Source organism: Bos taurus, chromosome 11 (genome assembly GCF_002263795.3).
Source record: "Bos taurus isolate L1 Dominette 01449 registration number 42190680 breed Hereford chromosome 11, ARS-UCD2.0, whole genome shotgun sequence".
Taxonomy (NCBI): Eukaryota; Metazoa; Chordata; class Mammalia; order Artiodactyla; family Bovidae; genus Bos; species Bos taurus.
This window is the reverse complement of record NC_037338.1, coordinates 95,761,098-95,780,862: the sequence shown is the minus strand read 5'-3', so window position 1 is coordinate 95,780,862 and position 19,765 is coordinate 95,761,098. Positions and strand designations below refer to the sequence as shown.

The window sequence follows — 19,765 nt, the reverse complement described above, 5'->3', positions numbered from 1 at the left end:
CCTTCTCCCTAGCTCAGGATTTCAGTACTGAACTTCTGCCCTCACTGGACTGTGTCCAGCGCCCCTTCCTGATGCTCCGGGTCCCAAACACCCCTACCATCTCCAGTGCTTCTTCCCCATGCGCTCCTGTCCTGGTGTCCCGGTCCCTGCAGCCTCCCTATTAAGCTCGAGGTCGGGTCTCGCCTGTCCTGGTCCTCGGTTCCCGGCCTCACACAGTGCCTGGTCTGCAGCCCCAGCCACAGCGCCCCCTCGCGCTCGGCTCTACCGACCTGCGCCCGGATCGGAGGGCAGCGCTTACCTTACTGTCGGCGCGCACCGGGCCCACGCGCAGCAGCAGCAGCAGCAGCAGAGGCAGCAGAAGCAGAGGCAGCGGCCGGGGCCCAGGCCGGGACCTGGGCCTGGTGGGGAGGGCGGCTGCGGCCATACGGAGACGGGTACGGACGGCGGGCGCCGACAGCACGCGCGGACGCCGGGAAGCGCGGGCCGCACTGCGAGCTGGGCGCCGCGGTCAGCTCTACCCGCGCGGCGTGCCCCCAGTCCGCCCGCGGCTCCCCGCCCCGCGACCCCTCCCGCGCCGCTGGGGGCGGAGCTGGGATGGAGGGGGGCACCCCACCCCTCTGGCCCGCTCCCAGCCGGGCCTCTTTGCCATTGGGCGGCTCTCCAAAGGGCATCCCTGCAAGGACACTAAAAAAGGGTCTGGTTCGGAACCCGCAGTAGCAGCTGGGGCAGTGAAGGAGCGCAGGCTCTCCACACCGAGTGAGGTCCTGTTCTTTGAGATGTAGGATCTTGGGAGTGTCTCTTCGGCTCTCTGACCTTCAATTTCCCGTCTGTTAAATGGGAAAAATAGTGCTTCCCTTTTGGAGTTGGTTGTAAAGTTCAGAGGAGGGATGTTTCCAGGGCACGCGAGTCTTGTAGATCTCCAAACACCCCGACCGTGCCAGCTCCACCCTTCTCCTGGCTCAGACTTCTCTCTCTTGCAAGGTCCAGTTCTTCCCCTCTGCGAGATCCCTCCCGTCAACCCCCAACTAAACTCCTGTAGCTCCAATCATTTAAACACCCTCCTAAGGCAATGGCACCCCACTGCAGTACTCTTGCCTGGGAAATCCCATGGACGGAGGAGCCTGGTAGGCTGCAGTCCATGGGGTCGCTAAGAGTCGGACACGACTGAGCAACTTCACTTTCGCTTTTCACTTTCATGCATTGGAGAAGGAAATGGCAACCCACTCCAGTGTTCTTGCCTGGAGAATCTCAGGGACAGAGGAGTCTGGTGGGCTTCCGTCTATGGGGTCGCACACAGTCGGACACGACTGACGCGACTTAGCAGGAGCAGCAGCATCCGCCTGAGGAAGCGCCTGGATTCTCCGCTTCCTAGGCAACAAAACTTCCCGAGCAGCAGTTTGTGTTCGCCACTCCTCAAATTCCCTGGCCATCCCCTCGCTCCAGGGGTCTTCGGTCTCACTACGGAAATACCTTGTTAGGATCTCTGTAACCGAAACCAAGGCGGCACCTCTCTACCTCCTCAGAGACCACATCTCTCGATCGCGCCCCCTTCTCCAAGTCTCCTGTCTCGGATTTTCCCCCTCGCATCTCATTCCGAATTCCACAGTCACTTTTGCAGGTCCTTCTGGCACTGTGGACGCTGTGGCGGGGGTGGAGACCCCTTTCTGGTCTCTGCATACTGTCTCTTGTAGGTTTCCCCTCCCCTGAGCCCAGGACTCCTCTTGTGTTTGCCTGGCTTTGTAAACATCAACTGCTCAAAAAGGGCCACTTACTTGTGCCCTCAAATGTTGCTACCCCAACCCTACTCTCCAGCACTTCCCCTTCCTGCACTCCCCTACCCTCTTCATTTTCCTTGTAGAACTGATCACTTTATGAACTATATTGTTGGGATGTGTTTGTTCATGCTTTCCCTTTTGAGAGAGGAGTAAGGCTCCCCACACCATGTGCTTTGTCCACAGAGCAGCTAGCTCAGAGGTCTCAAAGTGTGGTCCCTGGTCCCCAGACCAGCGGCCTCACCATCTGGAAACCTGTTGGAAATGCAAACATCAGGTCTCAACCCAGACCTAAGGAAGCAGAAACTCTTAGAGGTGGGGCCCAGCAATCTGTGTTCCTTAATCAACCCTCCACGGGGATTTAAAATCTGAGAACCACTGCCTCAGTACAAGGTCTGGTGCTCCTTAACTTTCAGTTGAATGATAGAATCATGTGCAGTAGGCATTCAGTACAAATTGGCTTCTTTCATAACTAGAGATTCCCTAGGGAGGGCTAGATTAGCTTAAAAAATAAATACGGTGTGTGTTTTTAGGTGCATAGAAAATCTGGGAATGGACACAATTAATGGATAAGGAGAGGAGCCAGCCTTTAGGAATGCAGTAAGGAGAAAGGATTTTCATTGAATAATTTTTTGCAACCTGGGAGTTTTGCAATGTGTGTCCTAGCTATTCAAAAAATAGACAAAATGTACTGAAAACAAACAGAACCTGGTGGGGGTTTCCCTCACCCAGCCCTTTCTCCCCATGCAGCCTGGATGGGACTCTGGCTAGGTCCCGGACAAGGCTGCTGTCATCGAGAGAACTCTGCTCCCCCTGCTGGCAGGCTCCTACCTGAGCCCATGATTTCCTCCTTTTCACCCTTGTCTCCTGCCCTCTCTCCCCTGGGTGGGTGGGCCAGTTACAGTGAATTTTCTGTTTCAACAGGGCCTTGGGACCTTTGCACAGGCTGTTCCTTCCCCCTGAAACACTCTCTCTTCACCCAGTGTGACTCACTCCCACTCATCCTTTCATCTTCAAGGTTCATGATCCCTCCATCACCACCCCTGACCAAAATAAACCCTGTCACACACACTCCCACAGCACCAGGAGCTTCTAAGTGTATTCTGTCATAACTGTGGGTATGTGATTATTTTGATAAGTGTCTGTCTCTACCACATAGGACAAGTCCCTAATGATGGAGCCTACACCTGCCTTGCTCTTAGTGATAGCTCTGACTGGTTTTCTACCTCTGGCCTCAGCACTCCCCCCACAGATCCTTCTCCTTAGTTAATTTTATTCCTCTCTTTTGTCATTTGTCCGGCTGGTGTGTATATGTGCGTGGGGGGGAGTCTTTTCATCTTTCTGAGCCTGTTTCCTCATTTTTAATTTGTGGAGAAAAGTGTTGGCCTCTTGGGATTGTTGGGGGGGGGGCAATGTAGGTGAAAGGACATAACTCACAGGACCCTATCTGCTTAGAACAATGGCTGGGGTCTCAGTACACAGTCATTTCCCTCACCCTTCTCAGTTTTGTGTTAGTTGACTCTTCCCAAGAAGCATTTTCAGAAGAGAAGTAACTGAGAATTAGGACCACTTTTTAAATAACATTAGTAACAAGTCCTATTCCTTAAGCCACTTTGTTAATTGCTTAGCATGCATCATCTTATTTGATTCTCATAACAACCCGTGAGGTAGTAACTATTTATCCTCCCCCTTTCCCGCCCTGTAAAAAAAAAAAAAATTATGTTTGGCTGTGCTGGGTCTTCATTGCTGCGAGGGCTTTTCTTCAGTCGTGATGTGGCGGTGGGGGTTACTCTTCTTTGCCATGCACAGGGTTCTCACTGTGGTGTCTTCTCGTTACACAGCACAAGCTCGAGGTGTACGGGCTTCAGTCGTTGCAGCACATGGGCTCAGTAGTTTCGGCTCCCAGGCTCCAGAGCACAGGCTCAATAATTGTGGCACACCAGCTTAGTTACTCTGAGGCATGTGGAATTTTCCCAGATCAGGGATCAAGCCCATGTTTCCTGCATTCACAGATGGATTCTTTACCACTGAGCCACAAGAGAAGCCTGAAACCAGGACTTTGAGGTTTGGAGGTAACCAAGGTCACAGTTATTAAGTAAAAAGATTAGATATGTTTTATTTGTTCTTTCACCCCCTCAGCGATTATTGCCCTCAGCAGTTGGGGTTATAATGATGAGAGTGAGAACACAGGGATTTGACCAGTCAAGATCTAGAAAGGTTTTTGTGTGGCAGTTGACAACGGAGCTGGACTCTGAAGGAAGAGGAGGAGCTGCTTCCAAGGGCTGAGAGTTTGACTGAACTTTTCTGTCCATCTTTGACAGTCAACTTAGAAAACCCCTTCCAGAGGCCTTCCAGAGGTTTCTGCAGTGCCACTTAGCTCCTGATTGGATATCCAGGGAAGGGGAAGTTACTACCTCCAGAAGTCTGTGACAAAGGGAAGTTTTGGCTCTAGGAAGGCCATCTGATCCTAACTCATCTTAGAACCTAGAGCTGAAGGAATGGCCCAGAAGACCCACCTCCTCTGTCTCCTTCCCCGGCTCAACACCCCCACCTCCCGCCCCTACTCTAAGGACTCCCCTTCCCCTCTGGAGCTGGGGAATAGTAGTGAGGTGGCAATCACACAGAGATCATTTGTCACAGTCCACAGAGAACTCAACAGCAGTAAGAGGACAAACTGGGGATCTAGGTGTACCCTGGTGGGAGATATGAATATCCAACAGAGGATATTTGAACAGGATCTTGAAAGATGAATAAGAGTTTGGGAGTGGACTGGGTGAAGCCAACAGTGTGAAGGAGCCAAGCATTCAAGTTCTGGTGTTTGACCGATTGGGTTTGGAATGCCCATCACCGACGGATGATTTCGTCAGTATATGATAGGGGCAATATTGGAGCTAAAGCTCCTCATAAAGCAGATGTGAGGTTTAGAGAACACGGAGTTAATGTCAAACTCTCAGAACAGTAGCTGCTGCTGCTGCTGCTAAGTCACTTCAGTCGTGTCCGACTCTGTGAGACCCGACGGACTGCAGCCTACCAGGCTCCTCCGTCCCTGGGATTCTCCAGGCAAGAATACTGGAGTGGGTTGCCATTTCCTTCTCCAATGCATAAGAGTGAAAAGTGAAAGTGAAGTCGCTCAGTCATGTCCGACTCTTAGCGACCCCATGGACCGCAGCCCACCAGGCTCCTCCATCCACGTAAGTTTCCAGGCAAGAGTACTGGAGTGGGGTGCCATTGCCTTCTCCGCAGAACAGTAGCAGTTACAGATTAAGGATGCAGTACAGGTTAACCAGTGCTGGTAAGGTACAGCCACTCAACCCGTAAATACAGGGACGGATCACACAACATCCTGCCAAGCAGGTGAGGGAAGGAGTGTGATGAGAAATGTGGAAGGGGTCACATCAGGCAGGAGTGCGAATGCCAGTATAAGGACTTAAAAATTAATAAGCAAGCAATGACGTAGACAAGCCGACGGATTGGTAAGGCGGGGTGGGAGTCCGGGTGGGAGACAAGCTGGGGAGTGGGCAGCCAGTGAAGAAGCTGCGGCATAACCCGGGAGACTAGAGGCGGGCAAGGAATCAGTGTTCTTGTTCTTTGTCTTGGAACAGACCAGGTAGAGCCTGGTTAGACCTTGGGAGGCAGCCACGATGAGCCCTTTACAGAGACGGTCGCTGAAGGCAGACTCCCGGGGCAAGCCCAGACGCTGATGGCCGCGCGCCACCTGGTGGCAGTAGTAGGTGGGCTCTGCAGCGGAAACTGCAAAATCCGGATTGTGCTCTGGGAAACTGAGGCAAGGAGCACGGGTGGGGGAGGTTGGGATCTTCCAATTTGACCCCGTCTCTAGTCTAACCCCGTTTTATTGATAGGAAAACTGAGGAGCAAGGAAGGCGACCAAGACCGAGGAAGGACGCTCTCAAACGAAGGGCTTCAAGAACCCAGGAGTAAAGAGCCTGAGTTTCTTTAATAGCACGAATGGCTTGAAGCTTAGTTTGCCATTCTGTTCCGTTCCTTGGGCAGGGGGAAAATGAAAGAGGAGGAAGAGAAACTTCAGTCTTTCCCGCCCACCCGGAGGTAAAAAGGCTTTAAAGAGTACCCCGGAAAGCAGAGTTTTATAGATTCCATTTGCATACGAACGCGGTCACCTCGAGTTAAACTCCGGTCCTTTAATCTCGGGTCCAATTTGTCCCGAAGCCGCGGAGGAAGGCCCTCGTGAATACCTACAAACACCGCCCCCTCTGAGACCCGCCTACGGGGCTGGGCCTCTTTGCACGTGCTCACCCGGCTCCTCGGCGATCCGCCTCCTAGGAAAGACTCATTCTCGGAGTGGGGGGATCCGAGGCGTCATAGGGAAGGTTGAATACACGGACAAGTCATAATAAAGAGAAGGTCCTGAAGTAACCTTTATTCAACTTGCACCGGAAGTCTTCATCAGGGTTCGTGGTATTAACAGGCCTTGGCCTCCCCTTCTCAAGGTCGCTTTTCCCTCCTCCCACCCCTTCAGTTGGTGGGGTCCAGCGTGGCCGGCCTCCTCCGGCGGACTCCAATTCCCAGCGTGCCCCGCAGGGCAGAGCGTGGCAGCGGCGCGTGACGTCGGGGGTGGGAGCTGGCCAGTGCTGAGGGGGCGCGGCGCGGAGGGGCGCGGAGCCCGGCGGCTCGGGGCCCAGAGAGCGCCGCGGCCGGGAGCCCGCTGGCCCCTGACAGCCCCCTCCCCCTGGCGGACGACGACGGCGACGAGGGCGCCGGTCATGGCGGAGCAGCGAACAGAGCGCGGGCCCTGAGCTCCACCGCATGGAGCGGGACGAACGGCCGCCTAGCGGAGGGGGAGGCAGCGGGGGCTCGGCGGGGTTCCTGGAGCCGCCCGCCGCGCTCCCTCCGCCGCCGCGCAACGGTGGGTGAGGGGCGTGCAAAGTCTCGGCCCGGCTAGAACCGGGCCTCTGTCCCCTTACCCCGGGGAGTCCCCTCCTCTCAGCTGACTCTTTCTCTCTCTCTCTCTCTGGGAAGCCGCGGCGGCCCCGGGTTCCCTCAGCGCGGACCTTCACCCCGGTCCCCCTTCAGCGCCGATCCTCCTTCGCCTCCCCACCCCCCCACCACCCCCCCGCCGCCGCCGCCGCCGCCCGCGGACTCCCCTCCGCGCGGATCCTCCTCCTGCCTGGCTCCCTCCACCCCGATCTCCGTTTCCCCCTCTCCTCTGTCCCCTCACCACAGGCCTCCCCTCCCCCCGGCCCCGTCCCTCAGCGCGAATCCTACCCCCCCTCTCAGATCCCCTCCGCACCGGCCCCTCTCCACCGGCCCCCCTCACCTCCAGTCCCGTCAGTGGGGGCGTCCCCTGCCCCTCGGGTCCCCTCTTTCCCACCATCCCCTTCCCGGTCTCCGGGGGACCCCCGTGCGAGGATCTCTTCCTCCATAGGGTCCTTTCAGCGCCGAGTTCTTTTCCTCCGCCGACCTCCTCAGCGCTCCTCCTCACGGGTCCCTCCTCCCTCCGCGGACGCTCCCTCGGCGCCCTGCCGCCGCCACACCCTCGTCCCCTGGGTTCTCTCTGCCCCTCACCTTTTGGGAGCCTCTTTCTCTCCCCTCCGTTCTGCCGCGCTTCCCGGGCTGCCCACCCGCCTCCCTCTCGGCGCCCACCCCCCAGTCCCAGAGCTCCTGGCTCAGCGGTTCCTTTTCGGACCCCGCTTCTCCGCGCTCCTGCCCCGCGCTCTCCTGCCTGCCCTGCTCAGCCCGGTCTCCCGATGCCTCGGCGCTCCTGCCCGACCGGGGGCCCGGGACACCTGCCTCTTTCCTCTTTCCGCCCGCCGGTCCTGGCCCGCGCCCGCCCAGCCTTACTTCTCCTCTTCCCTTTGGCGCTCCCGGAGCCCGGGCGACTCTCACCTGGCCCGGCCCTTCCCTCCGCGCGCCGCTTTGCCCCCATGTCCGGGCCAAGTCCTCAGGTTCCTCGGGGCTGCGGCTGGGCCCGGCGGCCCCCACCGCTCTCCGCCCCCCCCCCCCACCCCGCCGCCCCCGCCGGCGCTCTGCCCCCGCGGGGTGTTTTATTTGTATCTGTTTGATATTTCCCCCCATAGTGTTTGCCGCGGAATGTTTTTATTGGTAACGTGTAAGGAGCTTTTGTGAGGTCGTAAAAGGTGAACTTTTGAACTTGGAAAGCGCCCTGGAGCAATTAGCGCAGGCGATAGCCCCGGGAGGCCTGCATTACAAAGGGTGCTCGTACCGGCCGGCAAACGCTTCGGCGGCAAACCCGATTTATTTATTTATTTGCCCTGCCTTCCACCTTTCACATCTCCTCATTTCCGAATAAAGGGCAGGCTCTCGGAGATCCGCGCCTCCCCTCTCTGCGCCATAAACGCGCAATTCTCTGAAAGATCTAGGACCGAACAGTGTCTAACAAGTAACAGATTTCAAATTGAATGCAAACACCCGGGACAGTTAGTAGGCACTAAAAATTAATTGCTTCAGCAAGAAGTTTCTCAATCAGGACAGTGGCCTGGCAGGTGTGAGGAAAGTAACCTGAAAATAGGTCACTTAGGCGCTCAGTTGCTGAACGAATGGGGAGCAATTTTGGGATGTATCTCCGCCTTCATAAATTTATGAACTCGTCAGACATTTATTGCCAGTTGAGTAGATCTGGCATTTTTACCAGTTAAGGAAAAAGTCGGTTTCGAAGAGAGCCTGGTTAGCTTCATTTACTGTTGCTGACCAAATAGTGATATGTTTTCAAAGCTCTTGTCTTTTTTTGAGATGTCTGTGATGTGTAGTATCTAGGTGGCTTGCAGTCCCTTGGGTTGTCTTTGGAGACTAATTTCTGAATGTGAACATGTTTGAGATCAATAAAATCCTGTGTCACAAAGGAAGGGGCAGGAATCCAGTTAGGGTAGAAGGAGATAGTATCATAGGAACAAAGGATTTCTTTAGTGCTTTTGACTTTTAAGCTTTTTAAGAGGTGATTTGGTTTGGTGTTAATGTGTTAAAGTTGTAAATTTTGATCTAAATTTTACCATGCTGATTTTTTTAAGCCAGATCTATAGAAGCCCAGATCTATATTATGGCCCATATTAGTGTGTGTAATTTTGTAATGTTTATCTATGTGTGTATGCTTCCTGTACCCACCTGTGCGACTCATAGCTGATGGATTTTTACTACAGTCAATACTTTAAGTTCTACTTGAGAATATTGTTGTAAGGGAAGCCTAGGAACTGCATTTGCTATTAATTATTCATTAGTACATTTTAAAGAACTCAGCGGTAATTTTAACTCTTAATCAAATTTCCCTTTCACAGTCTCATTTCCTCAATCGGTCAGGACCATTTAAAAGAATGTTATCAAGCAATCCATTTAGGCTAAGGTGGCTTTAGTATTTTACATCAGCCCAATTTAGTGCTACAAATATTTCCTTTTTGTTGAAAACAGAATGGGACTTTTGGCAGTTTGATGGGCTCTAAGGAAAATACATGAAACATTAGACTGTTGTGGAAAGTTTTATTTCCCAGTGTAAAAATGAGTATTGTGTACTGTTTAACAGTGTATGTTCATTATCTCTTACAACTTAACATACTCACAGAAGAATTACCAAAAAAGAAAAAAAGTTTATCTTTGGAATGGTGTTTTTTTTTTTCCCCGTTATATACTTCCTAATTCATGTTTTTCTCCAAAAGTAAATGAAACTGCTTAGAGTCAAAGCAGAGAAAATGAATTCTCCTGGCTTTTTATCCTGGTGGCTGATTTCTATTTTATACGAATTATTTGCAGTAGGTAGTCATCTAGATAGCAGATCTTTTGGTTTGTGTCATGAATAAATAAACTGAAAGTGAAATTTTAGAAATGTTTTCCTGCTGGAAACGCCATTGATGATGAATTTACAGTCCTTTAAATGGTTTTTATTATTCTATCCAAACAGAATTGCTAGTCTTTTGATGCACCATTACCCTTCCAAGAATTTCCTGTGCTCACTGCACTAAATATTTCAGTTGTTGCTTTTAGGTTTTGATGACAAACATGAACTCGATCAGAATTTCAAAGGAAGATGAATGATTTGAAGAAGTATATGTCAATACTGCACTTGATCATTTTATTTTGAGAGAATAATGGAGTTCTAAATGTTTCAAGCAAAGGAAGTTTATAAACCATTATAAGTAATTAAAAGCATGTTTTATATAATTACATGTTAGAGGAATTGGAGAGAAGTTCACTAGATAAACCTGATGCCCTTTTTCTGTTAAGACTGTGCCATCTGAATGTTTATCCCTGAAAATACTTTAGCAGATATTTTCAATGACGGTGTAACTTTTCAGTTCTGTGACTTTAAAAATCAAGTTAGTTCTGAGTCAGTCCAGAATTTTCTACCTCCATTAAACAAACAAGCAAAAAAGTAACTTTTCAGTTCTGTGACTTTAAAAATCAAGTTAGTTCTGAGTCAGTCCAGAATTTTCTACCTCCATTAAACAAACAAGCAAAAAAGCATACTATAGTACTGTTGTTCTTTAGTCCAAACAGCAAACAGGTGTTTTTTAGTGGGTTCTGTGACCTCCAAAGAACATTGAAAGGCAACAATGAACAGATTCATCGGTGAGCTGAGGTGTGAGATGACCACATTTCCAATCTCAGATTTACCATGTACCATATTCTTTCATGTAATCTAAGTATGAACATGTTCCAAACCCATAAATCATTGTGAATTCTGTAGCAAAAAGGTGTGTGTGTGTGTGTGTGTGTGTAAGCATGAATTAGTGTGAAGAGGAGTTAGATGGGGAGGAGGGAGATGAGCTAGTGAATAAAACTGCTGGTGAATTTCCTAAACTATGCTTAAATCCTGTATTTCATATTTTATTAATAATTTCTTGGTTTTTTTTTTTTTTTTTTTCATTTTTTCCCTTTTCCTGGGATTGTGGAGCAAAGGTTAGAAAATAGTTTTAGGTTTAAATATCTAGATTTAGTTTAGTGGAGAATGGAGGATAGAAATGCCAACTGCAAATGTGGTGAAATTTCTCAGAACTAGTGCCTGTTGTGCAAGCTGGCTTTAAATTGCTAATGATGCCTGCATGTTCTGGGGCCTGGGGCTGTATTTGGAGTTTCATCCTGTATTAAGACATCATCATTTTGTTTTTATAACTAAGTATTTATTGGTTTGTATTGAATAAATTGTCCATTAATGAATTGTGTTCACATGGTAACTTCTGGCTTTGGGATAGCCTTAGCTGGGATAGTCTCCAAAATTAAGAGACTTCATTTTCAGCAAGCTCATTTAGATCTTTGGGGCCTTTTCATAAGTTTTGGTTATTATTTAATTTTGTGTTGTAGTCAAGTTAAATTACATTCTCCATTTAAGTATTTTTTGCAGTATTTTATATAATTAGATTGAAAGTTAAATTTGGTAAGATGCCATTTATGAGTAAATTTTAATGTTGGTCAAATCTATTCTATTAAAGTAGGACAAGAAAAATGCCTCATTTTATGTGTACCAGTTGTCTTATATGTGAAAAAGGTTCACAATCAGGAAAATAGAAAGTTCTGAATCAACAGATAAATTTTGCTTTTCAGCAAAGAATAAAAGTGTCCTTGAAACAATTTTAAATAAAAAGTAGCTATTGAATATGTCCACACAGGTGATGATCTAATATACCCAACTTTGTAATACTTTAAAAGTATTTCTGAGACCAACAAGTTGTGAAGGAAAATGTTTTCTGTCAAACTTTTACATTCTTAAGGTCAACTTTTTCCTGATTCAGGTAATTTCTTAAGGGTTTATGGGTGCCTTTGTTAATGACTAGGGTTCAGAAATACCAGAATTATTAAAGTCAGCAAGAAGTGCTAAGCAGCTAATTCTTTTTTGGGTGTTGAGTCCCTCTCAGAGCCGAAGTTTCAGATTTGTCTGAGCTTAATCTATGTTAAAAAACAAACAGAAAAACCAACTCTGGATTAACTTTGATATATATATTATTTCTAGAATCAGGCCCAGGCTTCTGTTTATTGCTTCTTTTCCGACGTGGGTTGTCTTTATGAGAAAGATAAGGCTGTTATTTTAGATATCGGAAAATTAGAAGAAAACCATTGTGAGATGTCTAACCTGCTTTTTCAGTGTGGTTTAGAAATAGCTATAAACAGAAAACTTTATGTGAAAGATTAAAACATTTCCTACTTTATTTCATTCTTCCCTTACTACCTGCTGTTAAATAGTAGCCTGGGGAGAACAGCTTCTCAAGAAAAGAGATTTTTTTGCTGTTTACGATTATTTAAATAAGACTTTACTATGTAACCCGGTAATTCTAATTAACAGTGATTTAGTTGGGGAGCGAACCAGGATTTCCTCAGCTGGCTGCTGGGGACCTGAATTGCTTTTTTCCCCACCCCCAGCTACACCAAATCTTTTGATCCCTAAGCTACAGTGGTTGTCATTTGAGAAAGCAAACTGAGAGAAAATAAGTTGAAAATAGTCTACTTTCAGCCTCATTTGCATCTTGGATGTTTTGTTCTTAAAAAAAAATTATAGGGATAATTGAGTCTTTAAAATTTATTTTGAAGGGTGCAAACTCTTATGTCTGAATAGAAAATTCCTGGATTTCTTTAAAAATACTTTTTTTTTTTGCTTTAAAAATTTGGGGGATGTTGTAGTATTGATAGTCATTATTTCAAAAGAGAAATTATTCTCATTTTAAGTTCACAGAGGCATTCAAGTGTTTTGAGTTTCTTTAGGAGTGTGTGTTTGGGGAAAACAAAAGTTAGCCTTTATGCAATGGAAAAATTTTCAATCAAAGTAGTTGTGGTTTCTCCATCAGCATTATATTCATAAGTTCGAATAAGGAATCACAAGTTCTTAATGTCATACACTTAATAAACTCTATAATTTGTTACATTCAGAGTTTAAAAAGTATCTTCAAATGATGAAATCTTTGGAACCTAATTGCTAACTGTACATACCTTTCAATTTGTTTATACAGGAGAAGCTATTCAACCATAAACCACAGATGGCAGTAGCAGCATATTTTTCTGTTTTCTAGAGGGACTCTGGCCTTTAAGTTGGTGTCAATTCTACTGGCACTGTTGATAGGTCAGCTGCCAAGTGTAATGTTTCCAAAACCAATTCCCTAGGCAGCAACATGTAATGTATTCTGGAAACAAATCCGGGCATTTGATTTGAAGATATACTCTGTGGGTGGTTTGAACCAGAGTGGTGATTTTGCTCCCATTGTTAAGAGTGAGAAATCATAAAGAGAAGCTGGTAATAACGATAGAGGGAGTTATTTGAGTGATAAGTTATATCACATTGGAATTGCACTGTGTATTAGTAGAGGATATATCAAACAGATATTTGCTTTAACAAGTTTGCATTGGAAACAATTTGTAATTATTTAGAAAATAAACTTGAGAATTGTAATTTTGAGAGTGAAATGCACAACTAAATTCCTCATGTAGCAGAAGTAGATAACTTTCTCAGTTTTTTATTTCCAGCTCTTCCTTATATTTCAGTGAATTTTGTATCTTTTTATAAAAGCAGTTCAGAGATCTATGAGTGCCTGCTCTTCCAACCCATCATTGTAGTGTTAAATTCTCTGTTTTTAATTCTCCCTCTGAATACATTGATTGAAAAAGGACATAATTAAACAGATTTTTAAATTTCCTGTTATACTTCGGGTCCAGAGGTATAATTTCATGGTTTAAGATTTAGGAAACATTTCAGTAACAAATCTGTGCCAAAATGATGGATGTACTGGTTCTGTGAAAGGATGGGGAGTTGGGGGGACTACCTTAACCTGTGTTAGTTTTCATTTAAAAAATTAATTCTTGCATTCATTTCAGTCTTGAAGCCATACTGTCTTGGAAGGATTTTAAAAAGTCTTGATTTTTTTGTTGTTGTTAATTTCTTGTGTTCTACTGGTGGCTCAGCTGGTGAAGAATCCACCTGCAATGTGGGAGACCTGGGTTTGATCCCTGAGTTGGGAAGATCCCCTGGAGAAGGGAACAGCTACCCACTCCAGTATTCTGGCCTGGAGAGTTCCATGAACTGTATAGTCCATGGGGTCGCAAAGAGTTGGTTGTGACTGAGTGAGTCTCACACACACACTGCATCAGATACAGTGCAGAGTTCTTTTTACCACAGTTAACTCCAGTTTGTATAATTTAGTTTTTCTCTCACAAGAAAGAAGAGGACACTTGAAGTCTTACACACTTTTTATCTTGTTTCCTCATATCTTGCCTTTAAAAATTCATAAATGAGTAATGAAATAATAAACAGTTGGATTGTATTTTTGTCAGTGGTTTCTTGATCATTTGTTACTAGATTGTTTGTTTCAGATTTAATCTCTCCCTATTGATTGAGTACTTAAATTTGTTATTAATAATTTACTGTATGGTGTAAACCAGTACAAAGTGTCATCCATGAACCACAGAAGAGTGGGCCCTGAAACCTTTTCAGGAGGTTCTTGAGGTCAGAGCTATTTTTATAATAATGCTGACGTTATTTGCCTTTTTTGCGATGTTGACATTTGGGCTCATGTTGAGAAACGGTGGTAGGTAAATTATTGGCACCTTAGCAGAGATCAAAGCATCAAACTGTACTAGTAGTCATTATATTCTTCAATTCTAGTCACTTGTATTTTTTTTTAAGCTATTTTCACTTAAGAATGTCCTGGATGAAGTAGTAAAAATGATTAATTTTATTAAATCTCTACCCTTGAGTACAGATGTTTTTGATATTCTGTGTGAGGAAATGGCAGATGCACAAAGCATTTCTTCTGCTTACCAAAATAGAATAATTGTTTTTAAGAAAAGTGCTTCTGCAATTATGTTGTGAGCGAAACTAGCTGCTTTTTTTTAATGAAACACAAGTTTTACTTGAAAGAACAATTGACAGACCATATTCAGATTGGGTGTTTGGCAGACCATGTTTTGGAAAACAAACAGGGAGCCTGTTAGGCCAGGGAAAACTGACAATGCTTCTTGATGGTGAATAAAATTTGAACTTTCAAGTGACAATTAGAATTTTGGAAAACTTGTACTTGCCACTTTGAGCTTGACAACTTCCCAATACTTAAAGCCTTTTCTGATGAGCCCTAATGTTGATGTTACTGATAAATCTGATTTTTTTTAAAAATATTATATAATGAAATGTGTTAACATTTTGAAGATCACATTTTGGTGAAGGAGCAGTTTCCAAATTATCCAATGTATGATGTTAAAAAATTCTGAATGGAGAAAAGATGGGTTCGAAGTGCTAGATAGACCAATGGGTTTTAATGTAACAGAGTACACAAAGTTCATTGATATGGTTTTAGATTTCCCTTTGAACTGACCTTTAAGAAACCACTACTTACTGAATTTTGGTATATTATCAAAGGAAAATACCTACAATTATTTTCATTAAGAAATAGTTCTTCCATTTCCAATTACAAATCTGTGTGAGACCAGATTTTCTGTGTATACTTCAACCAAAACAGTATAGCACAGCATACTGAATGCAGAAGCATGCAGGAGAATCTTAACTGCCAGAATTAAACCAGATATTAAAGATTAGTAAAAATATAAAACAGTGCTACTCTTCTCATCAATTTTGTTGTTTTGTTGGAAATTATGTTACTTTTCATAAAATAGGTTATATTAACATATAACAGGTTTCTTGTTACTTTTGGATGAATTAATAGATATTTTAAAAGATTTCACACTGTGGTAAATATCACTAGATATAACCTGTGTAAATGTTAGCTCTTTGGGTCCTCCGTAATTTTTAGTTGTGTAAAAGGGGTCCTGCGACCACGCAGACCACAGTAATGAGAGAACTTCTTTTCTAAACAGACTGACTTAATGTGTAAGAAAATGGTGACTTTGCCAAGTATTATTGTTAGCACTTAGTTACTTTGGGTTTTTCATTCCTTCTCTTTCTCTTAGAAAAAAAAAAAAACAAAACTCTGTAAAGAGGCTATAGAGGAAAAAAAAATGAAAATGAGTTCATTTTAAGTTTTCTTTGCTTGAGACTAAATGAAGTATGTCATAGTTCACCTCACTGAGTTCTCTGATAAGGCTTTTGTTACTTGCCATGTGAAACCTGTTGCTTAACTGTTAATTATTTGTATTAGAAAATTTCCAGTAGAACCTGCTTCCTCCCCAAGGGTGGATTTATAATTGTGGAAATAAATCTGACTATACAAAAAATACTTTATTACTTGATAAAGAGTCATTGCTATAAAAAATTAAATATTTATGAGATAAAACCCTCTATCTTTTCAAAATTTCCTTCAAGAATAGTTTGCTTCCTGTGATAAACTATAATGGAAAAGAATATTAAAGAAAGAATGTATATATATTGAATTACTTAGCTGTGCAGCAGAAATTAACACAACATTTTAAATCAACTATACTTCAATTAAAAAAAATAAAAGGACACAAAGTTACAAACATAAAAGAATACTTTGCTTGTTTGCTTTCAGTAGGTGTGTTTGGCTTTCACTGAGCCTTCTAAAGCTGTGATTTTGGCAGTGTCAGTTTGTAGATTGGTTTTCCTTTAACCTAGTTTTGACTGAGGGAGGTTGTAATAAAGTCTGTATAGGAGAAGTATCTCCTCTGCTGATGTAAGAATACCTTTTCCTAGTGTGAGTAACATTTTAGTGTAAGTCAATTAGTGTGTTGTTAAAGAGTTAGGGATTTACTCCTTAGGGTAGTTGCTAGGTAGAACTCATTCTGAAGTGAGTTTGCTGGCAAAAGAAATGTCACAGAACAATGTGAATAACAATAAGGAGTTTCTGGATCAGAATTTAAAGTGAAAACCCTGGTGGGTGATGAAAGATCAGTGGGATATCTGGGCTACCTTCCTGAGAGCTCTGTAGTCATCTTGATGTTCTTGGAGTTTCGTGTAATGTACCTTTCTAAGCGTTTTTGTGTTCTGTAGGGGTTGCAGCTTAGTAATGAGAAAATAAAAGCTTTTCCTTTTTCATTTTAATGCTTGGATATTATTTCAAGTTTCAGAGGAGCTAAATGATGTTAATTACTAAGCTTAATAACTGAGGCAGATTTGTGTGTTTTTTTCCCTTCCATATTTTTGCTGTACTTTGAAATCTAACCTGTTTGGAAGCTTCTCTTTAGCCTTACAATCCTTCCTCCAAAATGCCTTTTTGGCAGGATAATAAACCACCTGGGGGAAACCCCCCACTGATATCTGTTTAGAGGGCTTTGTTTTTTTGGAAGTGGCAGTAGTTTCAGTAAGGGAGGAAGGATTTTGGTTAGATAATGTGAGAGGGAAAGAGCAGGGACTCTGGAGTGTGGCAGTACAAAGATCACAGCTGTGTGACTTTGTCACTTGACTTCTCTGAACTTTAGTGTTCTCATTGAACAATAATAGCAGCTAACATTTATATAGTTGCTATTATATAATTTTTAAGCACCTTACATATGTTAACTCACTCTATTTTCATAACTCTGTGAGGTTGGTGTTCGACTGTCTCCTGCATTTTGCAGATGTGGAAACTGAAGCCCACAGAGATTAAACCCTAGTTTTTATATTTTTACAGTTAGTAACACCATTAATCATTTGTTTCCTAGGTTTAATCTCTCCTTCCACTCCCCTTCTCCCCATGTACTATAATGTTTCTGAAATTAAGGGTAGTGTTATTAGGACTCATGATAAAGCCTGTAGAGTGCCAAGCATAGTGTTTGCCTCAAAGCAGATACTTGAGAATCCAGGCGATTTATAATTGTTGAGGATTATACACAACTCAACTTCCTATAGAATAGAGTCACAGAGATCCACCGTTAGAGTTGCAAGTGATTTATTTCTCTTTCATGTTGGCTCTAATAAGCCAACCAGAAAACAGTTTTGATATAATCAGAGACTATCTTTGAGTGGTAAGGAAAGAGGGGATTTTGCGCTATTTAGGGCAGTGATACCATATCTTGAATCTGTAGCCTAAAAGAGAAAAAAACACTGAATCTCGAGTTTACATTACAAATTATCATCTGTAGCACTAAAAACACAAGTAATTGGTGTTTCATGAATGAATGGATAAATGAAAGAATAATCAGGTCAGGAATTTTGAGTCTTTTCCTATGTCAGAGTCCTTTGAGTCTGAGTTCTTTGCAGGTAGTCAGAGAAAGTCTACAAAACACAAGGGAAGAGAATATGCTTTTCAGTCACTTGAGAGAATTGGGGCAGTATGTAAGTCAAGCTGAGTGTTGAAGCTAAATCCAAGGTTTGAAAAGCCCTCCTGGAACCAGAATATAGTACATTTCTGTTTGGAAATACAGCACTCCTTATAACTAAAATGACCAGATACACCAGATTAAGATGAGATGGTCAGTAGATCCCTGGTTGTTGGCTTGAGTACTTTGGGGAATGCCATTTAGGAAAAGGTAGCTTTTGTCCCCTGTACATTTTAAAAAAAATTCTGCCACACAAAAGCCGACTATATGGAAAAGAGGACCAATCCAAGATTGATGTGACCCTTTGAAAGTGGAAATAGAAGAACTGGTTGTCCAAAGCTTGTAAAATACAGAAAGTGGTTTTCTAGCAAGGAGATAGAACGGTGTGACAGTGGGGGTTAATAGATATGGTAGTAATGTAGTGTTGAGCAGGGAAGGACTTGAGAGAGGAGAGCAGCCACATTATTTGAGGAGGTATGAGGCTCAGGAAATAGTTGGTGGGCCTAGGTTTTTCCCGGATTCTGATTTTAGCTCTCTTATAAAAGCATGTTTCTATGGGTCTACCTATAAAATGAAGGCGCTAAATTAGGTAATCACTGAAGGAATTTCCCAGCTTTATGATGAAATGAGTTGGATAAAACAGGAAGTTGGAATTTAGGAAAGCAAATAACTGTGGTACTCACAGCACGGATTCATTGGGATGATTTTGACTTTAGATACTGTTCAGTCATCCCTCAAGGCATATTTACATTTCTTAATGCTTACCATACTTTGTCTCCTTATTAGAACACCTGGCTGCTTTAAATTAAGGTCTGTGGAATCACATAATTTACATGTAAATTCAGTTCTCTGGGTCTGTCTTATAGAAATGTATGCAGATAAAGTTATGATGTTATGATAATTTGTAATGTAAACTCGAGATTCAGTGTTTTTTTCTTTTTTAGCATGATCACTATTCTTATACCTCCTCCCCCACAACCATGCCACACTTTTCTTTTGTAAGGACAATTTCATTCTTGAGTCAAACCCATAGTTAATTTCAGAGTTTTCCCTTATTCTTTGTAAAGGAATTTTTACCTGCAATATTCCTTCAGCACTGAGAAGAGTCCTGTCCTCTTAAGACTTAAATGCCCTGAGTTTGAGAACTTGGATTCATTAAGGAAAATTGCAAACCCTCCTTAAATGCTGTTGGTCAGTAAAAAGGGAACCCAGCAGGAAAGGGGCGGCAATGCATGGGGGAGGGGTGGAGGGGGGTTAGCAAGGGAGCTGCAGTTGAAATATTCATCAATCATTTTACTGGCACCAGGAAACCAATCAGCCTTTTAGAGGAGAGAACTTAATCAATCACCTAAAATCGGAAATTACAATTGCTTTCCTGCAAAAAAATATTCTCTTACTTGCTGACAGTTTAAATCTGAAAGATAGTTGGGCTGACTGGAATTCAGAGCTAACTGCTGGTGAGCAGCTCAGTTACTGAAAGTACTACTGTGATGAAAAAATGTATTTAACATTTGAAGATAAAATGTGCTATCTGCCATGAGCCTTTTAAAATATTTCAAGTACTTTTCATGTAGTATGTCCATTAATATTAACAATTGCTGAGCATTTATGGGTAATATGAAGTGTGTGAAGTACTGTAAATTTATTTTCCAAACCTAGTTTTCAGAGCATAGATGGGCTCTTGGCTGAAGAATACCTAGTGTTTCCAATGCCTTGTTTGGAAAGCAAGTTTAGAGTGTTGTCTTAGGGACACTTCCTGGGGAACTCAGTTGGAAGTGCTTGCATATCAATAAAAGCAGGAGGGATTTAGCTGTATCTTGTATTTAGATTTAAATGGTGTGATCTCTGAATTCTGGACTTGAATTGCCTGTGGCCCTTAGGTTCCT

The 19,765-nt window shown here is 43.8% G+C and overlaps 2 protein-coding genes across 5 annotated transcripts in view; one reads left to right on the top strand and one right to left on the bottom strand.

The window, feature by feature from the left end:
* OLFML2A (olfactomedin like 2A) overlaps positions 1-535 on the bottom strand; it is a 28,657-nt gene extending 28,122 nt beyond the window's left edge. Inside the window, exon 1 of the mRNA XM_002691603.6 lies at positions 299-535. Within this exon, the coding sequence (XP_002691649.2) occupies positions 299-424 (126 nt within the window). The 5' untranslated portion in view covers positions 425-535. The remainder of the gene's footprint in view (positions 1-298) is intronic.
* Positions 536-4,863: 4,328 nt separating this feature from the next.
* Positions 4,864-19,765, top strand: part of NR6A1 (nuclear receptor subfamily 6 group A member 1) — a 228,106-nt gene continuing 213,204 nt past the window's right edge. The window contains exon 1 of one of the 4 annotated variants that reach the window (XM_024999571.2): positions 4,864-6,654. In XM_024999571.2, the coding sequence (XP_024855339.1) occupies positions 6,555-6,654 (100 nt within the window). In that variant the 5' untranslated portion in view covers positions 4,864-6,554. The remainder of the gene's footprint in view (positions 6,655-19,765) is intronic. The other 3 variants (XM_024999569.2, XM_024999572.2, XM_024999570.2) reach the window with 3 other exon arrangements.